The 17,445-nt window shown below is 32.1% G+C and overlaps 1 protein-coding gene across 1 annotated transcript; it reads left to right on the forward strand.

The window, feature by feature from the left end:
• The first annotated feature begins 12,464 nt into the window (after positions 1–12,464).
• LOC125808810 (uncharacterized) lies at positions 12,465–16,074 on the forward strand. The gene is made up of 4 exons (XM_049488471.1): positions 12,465–12,858; positions 13,055–13,122; positions 13,715–15,488; positions 15,600–16,074. The coding sequence occupies exons 3-4, from the start codon at positions 13,824–13,826 to the stop codon at positions 15,762–15,764; spliced, it is 1,830 nt and encodes a 609-aa protein (XP_049344428.1). The 5' UTR covers positions 12,465–12,858; positions 13,055–13,122; positions 13,715–13,823; the 3' UTR covers positions 15,765–16,074.
• Positions 16,075–17,445: the final 1,371 nt, after the last annotated feature.

Raw genomic sequence — 17,445 nt, forward strand, 5'->3', positions numbered from 1 at the left:
ATTTGGATGCCACGTAAGCCAAAAAGGTGTACAAAATTACCAAAAAAAAAAAGTTCAGCGGGGTAATAGGACCTTAATTTTGTTAAGGTGTATCTCTGAGATTTCAGTCATAGTCTAGGGTGGTACTTGTACCTTTTCCCTTGTTGATACATAACCTCAATTATTTCAAACCTAAATCAATATGAATTTGGTTTGTAGTTATAGATCTGATACATAATTATATATCTGATACACAACTTATGTATTGTTTACAATATATCGGGAGAAGGAGCAATGTATGTGAGAGTTATGAAAAATCTAGAATTATTATAATTAGGGAAACTTTCGGAATAGAATATAATTAGCGCGTGCCCAAATTGTTGAAATTTCTGTACTTTATATTTTCAGTAATGGTGATTTATTATTGTTTTCTATCTTTTTCTCCATATTTGGTCCTCCCAGTAGAAGTGTTGGAATGTGTATATATAAAATGTGTATTGTAATGGTATGTATGAACTATGTATAAATTTTGTATACATTGATATTGTTTGATAATAGAAAGCTCTTGATTATTGACTCCACATATTAAATATTATTGAAAATTGGACTGGAGCATTTTCAAATATTTGTGGTTCCTTTGTGCATGAAATTTGTATAAATTATATATAATTTGGTGCCACATATAAGAAGCCCAAATACTTGGCTCGTTCACAAAAAGGGTCCCAAGTTTAAATATTTCAAAATAATCAATAAAAATTCAAGGAAAACATGACAAATATATCTTCGAACTATCGTAAATAATATACAGATATATCTTTCGTCATACTTTTGAGACATTGGTGCCCTTGCCGTTCAAAAACTAGAGCATATATACCCTATATATTAACGGACATACACGTGTCATAATCTTATATATCCACCGATTCGACATTTATTAAATATCGGATCGATGGATATGATTGTGCCACATGTCCCTATTTAGTCTTCTGTTAGAGTGAAGGGTATATATGCTCTAGTTTTTGGACGGCAGGGACACCATGTCCCAAAAGTATGACGGAGGGTATCTGCATACCATTTACGATAGTTCGGAAGTATATTTGTCCTTTATACACATCCATACAGTACTTTAAAAACTCAAAATTTTAATTTCAAGTTTCTGACTTTAAAATCTATAAACAAAGGAAAGCTTAACTTCCAAATACCTTCTTTTTTTTATAAAAAAAAAACAAAAACAAAAACCTCAAATTATACTACTAGGTATACATTTTCTGAAAATTAAAGGATAAAAAAAGTTGGAATTTGCCTAAAAAGGAATAAGGGAAAGATGACTATATATATATGGGTCATATTTTGAAGTGCTTTACTTTAACGTATTTCAAATGACATGAATTTATGTACCTACCAAAACTCTCGTGATCATATGTTGAATTATAAAACCATATATTATTATATTTTAAAATAGTACAAAGTTTCCTTTTCTTGGATGGGCAATTGAAAGCTCCACTTTAAAACCATCTTACAAACTTTTGCAAAAGAAGGTGTTAATAAAACAAGGAATATGGTTATCCACATGCTACATTTTCTCCAAAGATTCTAATGGGGTGGTGAATATTCGATTCCGAGTTTGAGTTTTGAAAATAAAGTTGATTTCGATAGATACTGAATTTGAGTCCTAAAAATGAAGTTGATTTCGATAGAAACCGTTTTATCCCTAAAACAGTTTTCTAATGTGTATGAATATAATTAAGAGTAAAACATTTTTTATTTAAGATATCTTTATTTCAAAATTTCGAAATATGATATTTTAGATTAAAAATAAAAGGATGCGTACCAGACACCACAATGTGATATATTTAGGTGAGAGGAAGTGAAAGATCACAAGCATCACATTGACACTTCCAATTTCCAACTAATTAAATTTGCCTAAATTGAAGGTAATTAAATCAACAAGTCATTTTCACTTCCATAATCTGGAATACAACAAATTTAATAAAAATAATTTGACTAAAACATTTGACAAAATCAACCTTAAAACAGTAATATATAATTTCTCACCATTGAAATTTTTGACTTTGATGAACAACAACTCAACAAGGATTTATTTATTTATTCTCAAGAGTTGGTTGGTTAAATAGTTGTTAATCGTACAAACAAACATTTCTATGTCAATCAAGATTTCATTGCGATTCATTGCATTAATACTCAAAATTTTGTTCACATGTTTTTTTTTTCCGCTCTGATATCCGCATTGGAGCTTGACAAATCTGAATCCATGACCATTTCTGGCGACGATACTCTCAACATAATTTTTTTCATTTTTGAGTTTTTTCATTCTCGAGTTGCTTGAATTCGAGACTTTAGTTAATTAAGGATGCAAAAATCGCAACTATCCTGTCATGATCCATGTAATTGGTTCATAGTGATTCTTTAATTTGTCCCTATCACCACCTGAATTTGAGTTTTCAAAAATGAAACAATTTTAATACATTGTGTAACTACTAAATTTGACTTTTGTAACTCTGAAAATAAGTGAATAGTTTATAAAGTCATGTCCCTTTTGTATTTATTTCTTGAATTCAAAATTTTAAATTCAAAATCAATGAGATAATGTTTTTATAATAAAAAATAATAAACACCCTTCTAGTGTTGCAATTATTGGAGCATATTCTGGATTCATGCCCATTTTATGAATTTGAATTTCAAATTTGTTTTTTTTTAGTGAATATGCTGTTGTCTTTGTTGCATAGACAATAAAGATTGTCACTAATTTTATCGCTAATTTATTGCTAAATAGTTTGTGATTAACAAGTTTTTTTTGATAATTCATCGTTAAATTGGATTGATGAAACTGTCACACGTCATAATTCTTTTCCATTTAGCCCTTTTATTTGAGGGAAAATTGTATAAAATAGCAAACTATTAATTCAAATTAAATGTTATAACAACAGTTTCTTTAATTCTAATCTGTAGCAAACACTTTGTCATCGCCTCTCTCCCCAAATTTCTCGCTCACCACTCTCCCGGTCTCACTCGCCAGTCTCTCTCTAGCCTCTCTCACTTTATACAAACACAAATGTATAAATTATGTTTGTGTTTGAATAAAGTGAGAGAAAACTGTATATATACATATCTTTTCGTTCGCCTTTCCCCCCAGAGAATCTCGCTCGCCACTCTCCCTCGCCTCTCTCACTTTATACAAACACAAAGGTATGAATTGTGTTTGTGTTTGTATAAAGCAAGAGAAAACTGTATATACAAATACAAATACATATACTTTCGTCCTATACACTTATAATTATACAAAGCTGCCAGCGATTTATACAAACGAGAGGCTACCAACGATTTATACAAATCTAATGCTGCCAACGATTTATACAAATCTGATGCTAAAGTTTGCTATGTAACGCAATTATACAAACTATAGTTATAGCATACAAATATGATTTTTATGTTTGCTAAACCTATTTCAATTAGTCTGAATTTATGTGAGATAATTATCTATGTTGAACAGAAGAAAATTCAAAAGTTAAACAATATGTTAAACAAATATCTTTGTAACTTTCATTAAATCCAAAATAATAAGTCTTCTAGTCTTACATTAACGTGTTATGTTTATATATTTATAGGATACTTTTCAAATTTTGACTAATGCCTAATTTTCTCTTCTTTGAATTTTACAATTAACGAACAATTAAGTGGAATAAGAAAGCTTAATGGAAATTTTGTGTCATAACCATATTGGCAATGAGTAAATTTTAGAGCATCAGATTTATATACATCACTGGCAGCCTCTCACTTGTATAAATCGCTAGCAGTCTCTTGTTTGTATAAATAGTTGACAGCTTTGTATAATTATAAGTGTATAGGACGAAAGTATATGTATTTGTATTTGTCTATATAGTTTTCTCTCGCTTTATACAAACACAAAAGCAATTTATATATTTGTGTTTGTATAAAGTGAGAGAGGCGAGGGAGAGTGGCAAGCGAGATCTGGGAGAGTGGTGAGCGAGATTCTCTGGGGAGAGAGGCGAACGAAAAGATGTGTATATATACAGTTTTCTCTCGCTTTATACAAACACAAATATAATTTATACATTTGTGTTTGTATAAAGTGAGAGAAGCTAGAGAGAGACTGGCGAGCGAGACTAAGAGAGTGGCGAGCGAGAAATCTGGGGAGAAAGACAATGACAAAGTGTTTGCTATGGATTAGAATTAAATGAAACTGTGGTTATAACATTTAATTTAAATTAATAATTTGCTATTTTATACAATTTTTCCATTGACAATTTAAAAAGAAAAAAAAAGGTTTGCTTGGTAAGGTGCAAAATATTTTTATATTTCACATATTTGTTAATTAATGTATTTAGAAAAATATTTTCTCCAATCGAAAAACTAGAAAAAACATGTTTTATAATAAAGTAACATTGTCACACTATTGTCTTCTCTCTACCCCAATACCCCAACCACCCTCATCCATCACATGCATTTGAGACGATATTTTCTACTTTCTTACCAAACGTCAAAAAGCATTAGAAAAATAACTTCACTGAAAAAATCGAGAAAACATGTTCTATAAAAATAACACTTCACGTTATATATATGGATAAGGGTCTAAAAAATATCTCAACTTTAGTTGAATTTGCCGTTGCGATATTAAACTTTCATGAGGACCTATTACCTCCCTAGACTATTTAATACCGTATTTTTTACTCCCCTGAACAATTTAATAGTGTATTTTAAAGGTATATATGTGCCCCACGTGAACACATTACTATTTAAAATTTTGCATTATTTTTTATATCCATGTGGGTAAATATATATGTTTAAAATACAATATTAAATAGTCTAAGGAGGTAATAGGTCCTCATGAAAGTTTAGTATCGCAACAACAAATTTGACCAAAGTTGAGGTATTTTTCAGACCCTTATCCATTATATATATATATTGTTGCCCATTCTCATCCCACTACATATTCTTATGATAATATTTTCTGCTACCTTATCAAATATCATAAAATATTATTAGAAAAATGATTTTGTTAGACGAACGGAAAAAATATATCTATAAGTGATATTTGATGACACTATTATCTCTCCCCCTCCCCCGCCCCCCCCGGGTAGCTACCACCTTGCTTACTTCCATTCCACTACATGCTTTTGAAACAATATTTTCCATCTTCTTATCAAATATTAAAAATATATAAATATAAAAATGTATTTATTTTTAAATTCGTGAAAAATATGTTTCTTCGTACTAAATGCTTATTCTAGAAAAGATACGGAATCTAATAATTATGATTGATGTAGTCATTGAACTAATCAATTGAAGGCAAACGTATGAATACCTTGTATAATAAGTGGAACACTTCATTCATCATTTGAAAAGTCGAAATCAACAAATTGTTCACTCCATTAAGTGAATTAATGGATCACCATGTGCATGCACTATCTTAATAGTTGTCTATGGTTTTAATGCATAACAAAAAATTGAGAAGAAATTAAATATGATAACTACATTTGCTGCATACCACTCAATACGAAAATAGTTGGCAATAATTTTTTTTCAATTTGATGTTCGGTATTTATATTAAGGTCTGGTTCATGAACGAGCCGCCTAATTAAGAGAAGGGTGGTTCATTGCACACCTTTTGCTGAAAAATTATGTGATGTACATAAGTTAAATTTTAGCTATTATATGAGTGTGTATGTGTTTATATTTATTTTTTCATACCCTTAATTAATATAACTGAGAAGAAAAGTTGCACATTCTTTATCAAATTTCTAGCTCCACTAGGCTGCCACTTGCATAACTCTGAGGGTGACGCTCCAAATGATATTGTTTCATTTCTAGAGCTGGCTCGAATCCGAAACCTTTAATCAAGAATAAAGGAGACCCAACCATCCAATCACATTGATTGTTGTCGATGTTTCTATTTCCATAACAATGCTAGCTTTTATCCATCGAGTTAACAACTATAGAACCAAATCAAGGGAATTAATTTAAATTTATCGATACATATACTAATCGAAATTGCTCAATTTTACCGTGCAATACACTTTTGGTCCATTCATTCCTTGTCGTTAGCAAAATATTTCTTAATTATAGTATCCTTTAAGAGTTAGATTTTGATGGGAATGCATTCTCGATCCTTGAATGTCATGCTCCAAACTGAATGATACTGAAACGCCAGATAAAGAATGTTTGGCTTCAGACTTGAGGGGGTATATGTTGATGGAAAGAATTCCACATCAGAGCGAGATAAAATCCCTGATCGATTTTCTTATAAAGCACGCTTGAGCAATCCTCCTTTATTCGACCTAATTTGAAAATAACCTTTTCTTTTTCAATATTTTCATAACTATATATAACTATACTAGTTACAATAGCCCGTGCTAGCACGGGCCCAACATATATTTTTATTTTTTATTTTAATTTATGTGACATTAATAAAATTTTAACGGTCAAACAATTTTTTTATATGTTCTTTAAATTTTAAGTTGTTGATTATTGTGGTTAATAATACTTTATATGTAATTTTCAATATTCTCTTTGTCCAATTTATGTGTCACGCCCCGAGCTACCCCCGAGACGCTGACACGGGACCTAGGATCACAAGTGATCCCAAGCTAACCCTGCTGGCATGATCATGAGCATACTAAAGATATTAAACTGATGCGGAAGCTAAATCATAAATAAACTGAAGAGATGGGGAATACCCATATACTATAACTGAGATATATCAAATCTGAGAGTTTAATACAAAAGGAATATCAAACTCAAAACACTAAGCTGAATCTAACTATGTCTGAAATAAGCTTCTAACTGACTAGAAATGTTGGGACATGCCCCAACTAGGTCTAGCAAAACTGAAACTAAAGACTAAAAGCGATAAAGATAAACATGTCACTAGTCCTCAAATAATGAAGATTGACCACTGGTGTTGCTGAACTGAAGATCAGGAATCGATCTAAGCGTGATCTGGATGCTGAGAACCTGAACCTACATCACGAGAAGATGTAGCGCACGTATGCATCAGTATTTGAGAAGTACTAAGCATGCAGGATAGAGTAAAACTGAAATAACACATAACTGAACAAAGCAATAAAACAATGAAATCATCTAAACATGATATAAATACTGAAATACTGAATACTGAGCTAACTGATGGAATGACCAAATTTATAACATGCTGAGACTGAATACTGACTGTACTGAAATATGGTCAATGCAAAATAGTCTGACTGAACTGTGGGAGCTACTAATAACCGACATAAAACCACATGAGCTAAATGTGGAGTCCGATGTATACGCCCCATCGAGAGGACCCAATATACCCTGCCAGAGGTATAAAGACATGCTGACGTGATCACTAAACTGATGTTGCCCACAGAGGGGACTTACACCTATTTGGCTCATAGTTCTGGGACTATATGGGTACACTGAACCCTAGTCCAACTCGGTATTATGCTACTCCCAATGAATTAAGTAGTTAACTGGTTATGACTGAATTTCTGTAAATACTGGATAGCTCGAAACTGAACATGCAAACTGAGAATGCAACAATTAATCTGATAATGATGCATTAATAACTGAGGCATGTATAACTGAATACTGAAATATCTGACCTAGCATGTGTAATTCAAGAACTAAAGAAATACATAGCTAGGGTTCTAAAATTCATGCGATAAACTGAGCAATAACATGATAATCTGATTTGGAACATTTAAATAACTAATTCATGATGATCTGCTGTAATTCTAGAAACCCTAGGTCTGTTCATAATCATGGAATCAAGAATCTGACTAAATTCTAGGGACCTAATGGGCGAAAGGAACCCACTAGTGAAATCCCACATACCTGGTGACGAATTCCACGGAGAAATCTTTCGATTTCGGGGCTGGAACTGGAGGAAACTTGCTGCGTTCTTGACCTTTTTCTCCTCTCTTGATTTTTATTTTCTAAGTTTTGATTAATGAATTTGACTTAGGTAAGTTCTAGTTATGTTTCTAGGCTTAAACTGATTAAAATCTCTTGATTTAGGGTCTAAACGACGTATCTTAGGGGTTAAACGAAATAGGAAAAGACCAAAGGACCCCTGACTTAGCTGCTGTCGGAGTGACTGACGGACTGGACTGACGGGCCGTCATTTAATCGACGGTCCGTCGGTTGGATCCGTAGGTCGAGTCTGCCCGATAGGGCTTCACTAAAACGAGCATAACTTTTTACTCGGAGATCGGAATTTAGCAAACTTGGTGGCGTTGGAAATATAATTCAATTATCTATCATATCATAGGTCATGGGACACATAATTCATTTTGTGCTAAAAGTTATGACCATCTGAAGTTGATCCATCAACAATTTTCAGCTAACTGGTTGTTAGTCCTAACCTACGGTCAGACCTACGGACCGTGGATCGATTGACGGTCCGTTCTGGTTGACCGTAGTTTGTGTCAGAGGCTGGTAAGGGAAGTCTCGATCCACGGACACAGACCACAGACCGTGGTCTGATTTACGGACCGTGGTCTGATTTACGGACCGTGGGTCTGTCCATGAGTCGGGACTTAGCCAATTTTCTGAGCTGGGTTCTGGGGAAGTTTTCTGTCACAAACCACGAACCTGCAGGACGGACCGTGAGTCCATCTACGGTCCGTGGATGGTGTCCGTGAGTGCCACCTGTAACACCAGAAATCTGAAATCTCTATTTTTGGATACGGGGTGTTACATTATGTGTCATTGATAGAATTTCGAAAGTCAAGCAAATTTTGTATAGTCTTTTAGATTTTGAAGTTATTTAATTATTACGAGTTATAGTACATTTTACGTATATGTTACTTTTTCTATCCCAAACTATGTGACATTAGTAGAATTTTGAGAGTTGATCAAATTTTTTGTATGTCCTTTAAATTTTGAAGTTGCTAATTATTGTGTGATTTGTAATACGTTTCATGTTATTTCAAATAATATATGTTATTTCCTCTATCCTAATTTATATGGCACTAATAGATTTTGAGCTTCAACCAAATTTTATTGATGCCTTTATAATATTTTAGGGTTTAATTACCTCTTTTTGATTTTTAATCCATTAATATGTTTTCTTCACAATTATCAGTAGAGCTACCTTTCAGTGTTGATGGTTTAGCAACATACCCTTAAAGACCAACGAAAGCTTCCTCTTATTGCTGCGTATTATTAAGTAAAAAGTATTCTAATTAATTCTACTAAAGATTCACTAATTGAATGATGAGAGAAATTAATTAATGTGAGAAAAGTACTGAAAGAAAGACTTAATCCTACTCCATCCGTCCAATAATTATTGTCTATTATAGTATTTTGGAATGTCCTACAATACTTGTCCACTTTATGAAATTAATGGATAGTTTACCACTTATCATTAATTATAGTCATTTTTCAATTATATTTTTTAATACATTATATTTATTATATTTAAAAATGATATAGTAATATTACTCTTTTATTTATAATTTCTTAAAAAATGTATAAAGTCAATACTGGAGAAATATTATTGGAGAGAGAATAGTTGATATCAGTCACCAAAGCAATACAACTAAGTAGTAATAAGTGGGGCCCATGTTTTCAAAAAGTTGTGCGAATTATTTGTAGTTTTAAGGGGACAAATTAGTCCAATAGATACAAAAAATGAAATGCAGCTGCACTACTCCCTTAACTAACAAATTGAATTACATTTTTCATGTGAAATTACAAAAGTAACATCTGAGGATTTTTTTGTCAATTCCCATAAACGGGGAGCTCCTCACATTCACTTTTATTAATAGTAGTAATATAATAATTTTCAAAGTTAAATTAGATTGTATTAATTTGATATTTTAAACAAAAAATTTAAATATGCAAAATCTATACAAAAAGTACTATAAATTGTAATTTTGCATATGAATATGATGAAAAAACACATTGTAAAACATTAGTTAAAATTCTTATAGTTTGACTCTAAAAAGGAAATCATAACAATTAAAAGTGTATAGAGAGAGTAATAAATAGGTAATTAACTTTCAAGAAGTTTAAAATAAAAGGTTGAAAAAAAGAATAAGATAGACAACATATATTGAAAATTGAAAACATATAAATAATAAATGGGCTTAAATGAGGTCTAACTTTTCGGCTAATAAAGTAGTAGGTAATTAATGGTGTTAAATTGTTCAATAATATAAATTTTAAAGGTACAACCATAAAAGAAGAATGTACAACACTATCTAAGCACATATCATCCAACACTTGTCATGTGCTAAGTAGTAGATATTCCCACTTATTATATATAGTAATATATTTTAATCAATCATCTTGAAGTTTGAAAAAATACTCCATCATATAGGTATGTCGAATAAATCGGAAGTCTAGTAATTAGGTTGAAATAATATCCTCCTTGGAAGTATCTATAAAGTCAATTAACTCTAATCCTAACTTTATAAAATGGTAATTTATTATTCTCTCCTATGACCTATATATATCTAATCACATTTATTCTTTTAAAAAAGTAAAAAAATTCTCTTTTTTTTTTCTTTTATTATCTTTTTTTTTTTAATTCCAAATACATCATAAGTTTCCAATCTACTGAGCTTTTTGCGCCGCACATAAAATAAAATAAAATTAAAAAAACAAGTCAAGATAACAACAATAACAATTAGAAAACACTAGCAACATGACAATATTCAATAATTTGAATCATGATAAGATATATAATTTATTTCACAGACAAATCTACCACCAAACATTAATTTCACAAAAGAACATTTCTAATGTCTCTAACATTAATTTCGAAAACATGTTTGAAAGATAACACCTCCAAAAAAAACAAAAATAAAATAAAATATGTCCTACCCTGTACGTGATCTAAGTCAGAAAATAATAATATAAATATAATTGCGGAACCAAGATTTTAATTAAGGGAGTTTAAAAACTAAAAAAGTAAACACATGAACTAACTAAAGGGAATTCGATATATATATACATAAAAATTAATTTTAATTATACATAAATTATATTATTTTTCGTCGAAGGAGGATCGAATGAACCCCTGATCATAAATTGACTCCACCCCGATATTTATATATATATATTAGAGAAGTCACATGTTTGAAGAAAAGTGATAGGTAAAAGGTATCAAGATTCAAGGTTGTTAGGTACATATGTTTATTTATATCGTCCTTTTGTTTTCTTGCATTTGGATGGTCAATGGTGGCATACTTGTAGAATTACTAATTTTGTGAACTATATTATATATTGTTTAAATAGTTGAAAAATAAATATTTTTATTTATTTTATATAAAATTTATAATAACGCGGTCTCTCACACAAAAACGTATATACCTTGCTCCAAGCGGCATCATAGAATAGTAAGATACCACTTATATGAAAATACTGAGTATAAATATAAAATATGACACTTTATAGTAAAAAAAATTTTAAAAAAAAGTGATACTAATATAGAAAGTTTTTTGCGTATGTTATTGATTTACGTGTAAATATTTATTTTTTACTAAAGATGTGACGTTGAAAATCATATACTTATATGTTCTAATGTCATAAATTGAATGAATTGCCAGAAATTTTAAAAAATTATAATAAGATTTTTCCTTAGTTATTTATTTTCAACAAAATGTAACAACATTGATTAGCCGTATGCAATAGCGACCATTTGTGACTTTAAGTTAATGATAAGAAAAAAATTATGAGAAATTTCTTAGTTAATGACTTTTTTTCTTCTTCTGAATTTCTTAATTATAGTAATAAATAACCTGTTTTTTCCTGATCAAAACAACAAAGTACTCGTTTGGTCATAAAAAATTTGGAATAATAATTATGTTATTTAAAATTTGGTGTTTGATGATAAATTTTTTAAATTCAAATTTATATTTAAAATTGGAAAATATCTTATAATTTATTTTTAATTCACTTTTAAAGTTGTATTTAAGTACATCCTAGTAATTCAAATATTCTTTGCAAAAAGTATAACCAACCATAACTTCATTTTCAATTCTATAAATTCCAAATAAAGTGAAAAGTATTTAAAATTTATGACCGAATGCCTACTAATTATTTAGCTAGCGTTGACTATAAATTTTCAAAAATTTATCTTCAAATATATGTTTGACCATAAAATTTAGTTCAAATATCTATTTGACCAGGAAATTTAATCAGATTTTAAAAATCCGATCTTCAAATATTTTCAAATTCTTAAAAACTAGCTTCAACTTTTGACCAGGACTTTCACTCACGTAACTTCAATTTTTTTTTTCCAAAAATATACATACGTATTTAATTACAATTTCAAAAACTCAAAATGTCAAACTTCAAAATCTATTATCAAATGAGAGCTTAATTTAAAAAAATAATGAAACCTTCAAAGAAAAAAAAGAAGGAAAATTTGTTAAGGAAATGACATAGTGCCAAGTTGCCAAATAGTCCAGCACTGATCCTATTGTGCTAACCAGCTAAGACATTTTTTGTTGCCTTTTTCTCTCTTTACTCTTTCACCTATACATACATATTTCTGTATGTCTCTATCATGTTTTCACTCGTTTATAGATGTGGGATGGTGGGGTTAAGAGGGGTTTGGTTTATTCCATAGATTGGAGGACCTTGAAAATGCAAGATTTCAGCAAATCTTGGACCCCACCATTGCCTATTCTATAGTTTTGCCTAATTTTTCCAATAAACCAAACATGGCTTATGCACCCCACCCCTTCTTTGAACCCCATTTAGTTGAATTTAGCTAAAGATTTCACCTTTACTCTATTATTTTAAGTGTTTGGTTTGGTATTCTTCTTCTAGAATCAAGATTTGTCTAAAAACAGTTATTTTGTAGTTGGAGGTGAAAGTGGTGGATGAGGTTTCTTCCATGTGGTATACTTTTGTAGAAGTAATTTTTATTTCTTTCTTTGTTTCTTTAATAGCCAAAGTTTCTTCCTTTTCTTTCTCTACTTTGTTTTAAAATAGACTTTTTGAAGGACTAATTGTACATCTTATCTTTGTTTAGTGGGGTTGGCTTGAAATTGACTAACATTAAGTTATCTTTATGTGGTGTTTGCTGTTTCTGAAGGGGATTGGAAGAGCTTAAAGCTTGATCTGAGTGGTGAATTTGAAGTGGGGTTTCATTTTTTTTTGGAGGTGAGTAGGAAGTTATTGAGCTTTGATTTTACTTCTGATGTTTAGTACTTTGCTTACTATTTGTTGGACATGTTATGTTTGTATTTTTTGTGCAATTTGTCTGGCAGTTGTTGCAATTCTTTATACTGTCTTTACTGGTTCATGAAATGCAATTAGGATCTAGATATATATAACACTGTTTATTCTTCTTTGTTCTTTCTGTTTCACTGTTTGTGTCTCTCCCAGCTATTGGGAAGTGCACCACAAGTAGATTTCTGTTTTTGTAAGGAGATTTGTTGCCAAAGATTTGATTTTTTTCTGTTTTTCAGCTGTTACATAGTCTGAGACTTGTTTTGTAGACGGGGAATCTTAGTAGCTAAGTTGGTTGGCTACCTGAGAGTTCGATTCTCCACCTTGTAATCTCGTTCACCTACAAAAGACTTGTTGCGTAGACCCTCTTGTAGTTCATTGTTTGATCAAGTTTTAATCTTTGGAGTAATTTAATTGGTAAAGATTCTTTCTTCTGATTCATGACTAAAAATTCTTGTGCATTAACTGGTAGTTCCATTTCATTTCAGCCTATTTCCCGAAATTAGAATTGGGACGATACAAGTGCTGGTGGATTTTGGTCTCTTTGTATAAATCGTATTTATATCGCAGAAGGTGAAGGAAGAAAGTTCATTTACCTGCTTTCTAATGTATAATCACCTTGGAGGTGCAATATGGAACGCAGAAACACGGACAAGGATGGACCTAATAAAGAAGGTTTATTGCAGTTTGTGAACAAGGAAGAACAAGCAGAGGAGAATAGTTGTTTGTCGACAAGATTAATAGAAGAGTTAGAACCACAGCACCTACTTAGATTAGGAAACCCGCGCTTTACAGGAAATTGCACTCAGAAATTGTTCTTTCATAGTTCTCTTGGCTTACAAAATAAGCTTCCAAAGCATATAATAAGTTTTGACGAAAGATACTTCCTTCGCTGCCTTGAATTGGTACACATACATTCCACATGTAACTTCTCTTCAAAGATGCAAATTTTATCAAAGAGTTCAGGTTCAAGAGAGGTTAGAAATGAAAATCTCTGCACTAATGGTAATCTGGCGATCGAATGCCCTCAAACTGTGGGGATTGAGTCAAGTTATGTCCCTGACTCCTCCGCGGAGTGGATTCTTGGTGCAATAACTGGTAGTAAGAGTATGCTGAACATTTTAAAGAGTCCTTTACTTAATCAATTTGGATCTGTTAACTGTACTGTTGATTCTGGAAAGGAAAATATACATGACAGTGAAGAAGCAAGTTTTTCCGATTTCATGAGCTCTCCCGGTGGTTTTAGTGTCAGTTCAGCTCAGAAGCTACAGAAGGAGATGGCAGATCATGCATATGGATCTGAGCATGTACACAGAAGGGTTCTTTCTGTATCTAGTACAGCTTCGACATGCTCGGATCAATCTTGTCTTTCAGCGGCTGCTCCTATTTCTCAAGGAATGCTCCAGAGGAGATGGAAAAATGGTTTACCACATTATGTCTTTTCCATAGATGGTAAAAAGGAAGTTTATGTAGCTGATCTGCTGAAGATTGACTCACCTGATGATAAGTTTCTCGATTATGTTTACACATTTCATTCAAGACCAGAAGGCAAAAAGGAACGCGCCTTCTCTGCAAGGGAATCACAACTTGTAGGTAAAATGACTGTGTCCACTTCAGTGACACTCAGCTCAACCAAGTTGGAGATTATGGAGACGCGATTTGTTGTGTTTGGTTCCATGGATCAATATATGGATGAGATACAAACAAGTCATATCCTCAGGAAGAACAAAAAATTGGCAAAGAAAGTAACAGATGTGTTCAGAACTAGTCAGTCTTATAAGCAGAGAAGCTTATCCAAGTTCGGGGGAACAAGCGCCATTCTTGAAGATGCTTCTTGGACGCCATCCATAGATATGTATGATGATTATTATTCATGCGGCAATGCTCTTTTAGATCAACAGATTCCGCCAAATTTTGAGTTGGCTGCCATTGTTACCAAAGATCCTCTTAATGACAGCTCCAAGGAGGCAGAGAAGGGTGGCTGGGGTATGAAGTTTCTCAAGAAATCTCCGACTGGAAGTAAAAATGCACCTCCTGAGATATCGGTGGAATGTCGTTCACGTGGCACCAGTGAATGCTCAACAAGCACGGATGTTATAATTCCAAGTGGTTTTCACGGTGGACCTAGAAGCAGACATGCTGGGCCGTCAAGCCTGTTGGAGCGGTGGAGCTCTGGTGGGCACTGTGATTGTGGAGGCTGGGATCTCGGGTGCCCCTTCACAGTTCTTAAAACTGGAAATGAAGCTTCATCACAAACTACATCTGGAGACTGTCAAACTTTTGATCTCTATATACAGGTCTATCTCATTATAAGTTTTTGTTCTCTATGTTCTTCAAGCAAACTATGCATTTAAATAAGTGGAGCATTGAAATGTCACTAACCGATTTTCTATTACCCAATTTTGCAGGGTTCAAAACAAAGTGCACCAGTCATGAAAATGTCAAATATTCATGATGGTTTGTATTACATCCATTTTCATTCGACTCTGTCAGCTTTGCAGTCTTTTGCCATAGCTGCTGCTTTCATTCATAGACATAGTCCTTTCCTACGACCGAAACTGTACAGGAAGTGAAGTAAGATGACACAAAGTATGGTATCTGTTGTTATAGTTCTCTACTTTTAAAAGAAGTCAGACAAATCGACCATTAGAAATGGTTCGAAGATATAACATCTGATTGTCTCTCATGTTCATTAATTTATCTTAGCTGACAGATTATTAGATAGGAGGAAATTCGTTTGTTAGCTCAGATTATTATTTTGTTAGTGTAATGAATGATACAGTTTAGAAGCAGCGGTCAGTGTACAAATCGTCTATTGGATGGGGGGACATCCATTTGTACTGTTGATTAAGTTACTGAAAGTCGAAACACATTGATTTTTGAGTGGTTTGTTGATCCTTTGATCTTTAGTGCAACTTTCAGGTATCAATGGAAACTTCAGTTATGTTTCAATATCGTCTACCGTTGATTGTAAGAGGCCTCTCTCTCTCATTGATTTTAGCATGTGTGATGTTATGTTCACAGTGTAGATGAATCACTGCATTTCCATGCTTTCTTTACACATGTTCTTGGAACTCATCTAAGATAACATACTTTGTGTCAATGGTAAACTCAATCCTGCAAACTTCTTTGTGCTAATAACGACAACAACAACAACGTACTCAATGTAATCCCAGGAGACGGTTGGATAAACTCTTTGTTTCCTTATGTTTATGTTGCAATTGTTTCCGTGCTTTCGTGTATTGTAGCATTGATATGGATGTTGCAAGCTTTGTTGATGAGTGACCATGTTAGGGAAGTAGTATAGGCATTTGGACATGTTTTGTTTGAATTCATTGCTTTCGGCTTGAACTATGTATACAGAATTTTAAAAATATACATATAATAAGGTTACGTTTTTCGATAAAAATGGCGTATAAAGAGAGTTGGTTGGTGATGATCTCTGAAAAATGCTATTTATTCTTACTTCATTATACAGTAAAATTATGAGGGGATTATAGTTGATCTTTTCTAGCATTGGTGTCAAATCACACGACTACACGTTCAAGGGTATGACTTAGTGATCAATAAATTAAACTAACGTGTAGTCGTGACTACACGTTCAATTTTTACAAATAGATAAAGTAGAAATAAGATAATTAATGTAAGATAATTTCAAAATTTTCCCCCTATTATGAGTATATATTATGCAGTATTACCTTTAAGAAAAGCTGGTAAGACAGTGTTTGTTTTGAGTAAAAAGAGACAAATTGAGAGGAAATGGTAAAGCCAGTGTTCTGTAAACCTCTGTTTGTATTAGACTGATTTCCCAAACAGGAAATAAGAGATTTGGGGAATCTTCTGTTGTGATATGAGCCGTTGGATCAGTAAAGATGAATGGTCAAGATTAATCTATAAAATCAACGGTCGTGATGAAATAATCAGACGGTCTACATTGGTCAAATTCATTCTGTCAACATATCCTACTAGGTCAAAGTTTAGTCCCGATCAATAAAGATTGTGATGAAATGATAAGTATTTTTTCGTTTCGATTGTTATCGAAGAATTCGAAATACATCTCAACAATTTTTCAATCACGTACATAATAACTACGCTAGACATAATGATCGTTACAAAATTAATGAAATGTCAATTTCTTTTCCATGTTTTTTATAAGTGAAATGCAACGGCCATATCAATATATTGAAATAGAATAAGGTAATATGGACAATAGGTTAGATGAAATTGATTTTGAATACATCGATATATAAAATT

This window comes from Solanum verrucosum, unplaced genomic scaffold, assembly GCF_900185275.1.
Source record: "Solanum verrucosum unplaced genomic scaffold, falcon-dt-bn FXZP01000218.1, whole genome shotgun sequence".
In the NCBI taxonomy this organism is placed as follows: domain Eukaryota; kingdom Viridiplantae; phylum Streptophyta; class Magnoliopsida; order Solanales; family Solanaceae; genus Solanum; species Solanum verrucosum.

What these genes read in the sequence shown, in the direction of transcription:
- LOC125808810 (XM_049488471.1), top strand. Translation starts at nt 13,824, where the DNA reads ATGGAACGCAGAAACACGGACAAGGATGGACCTAATAAAGAAGGTTTA. An exon ending in CTTTTGATCTCTATATACAG is followed by an intron (nt 15,489 to 15,599) that starts GTCTATCTCATT and finishes CCAATTTTGCAG; the next exon opens with GGTTCAAAACAAAGTGCACC.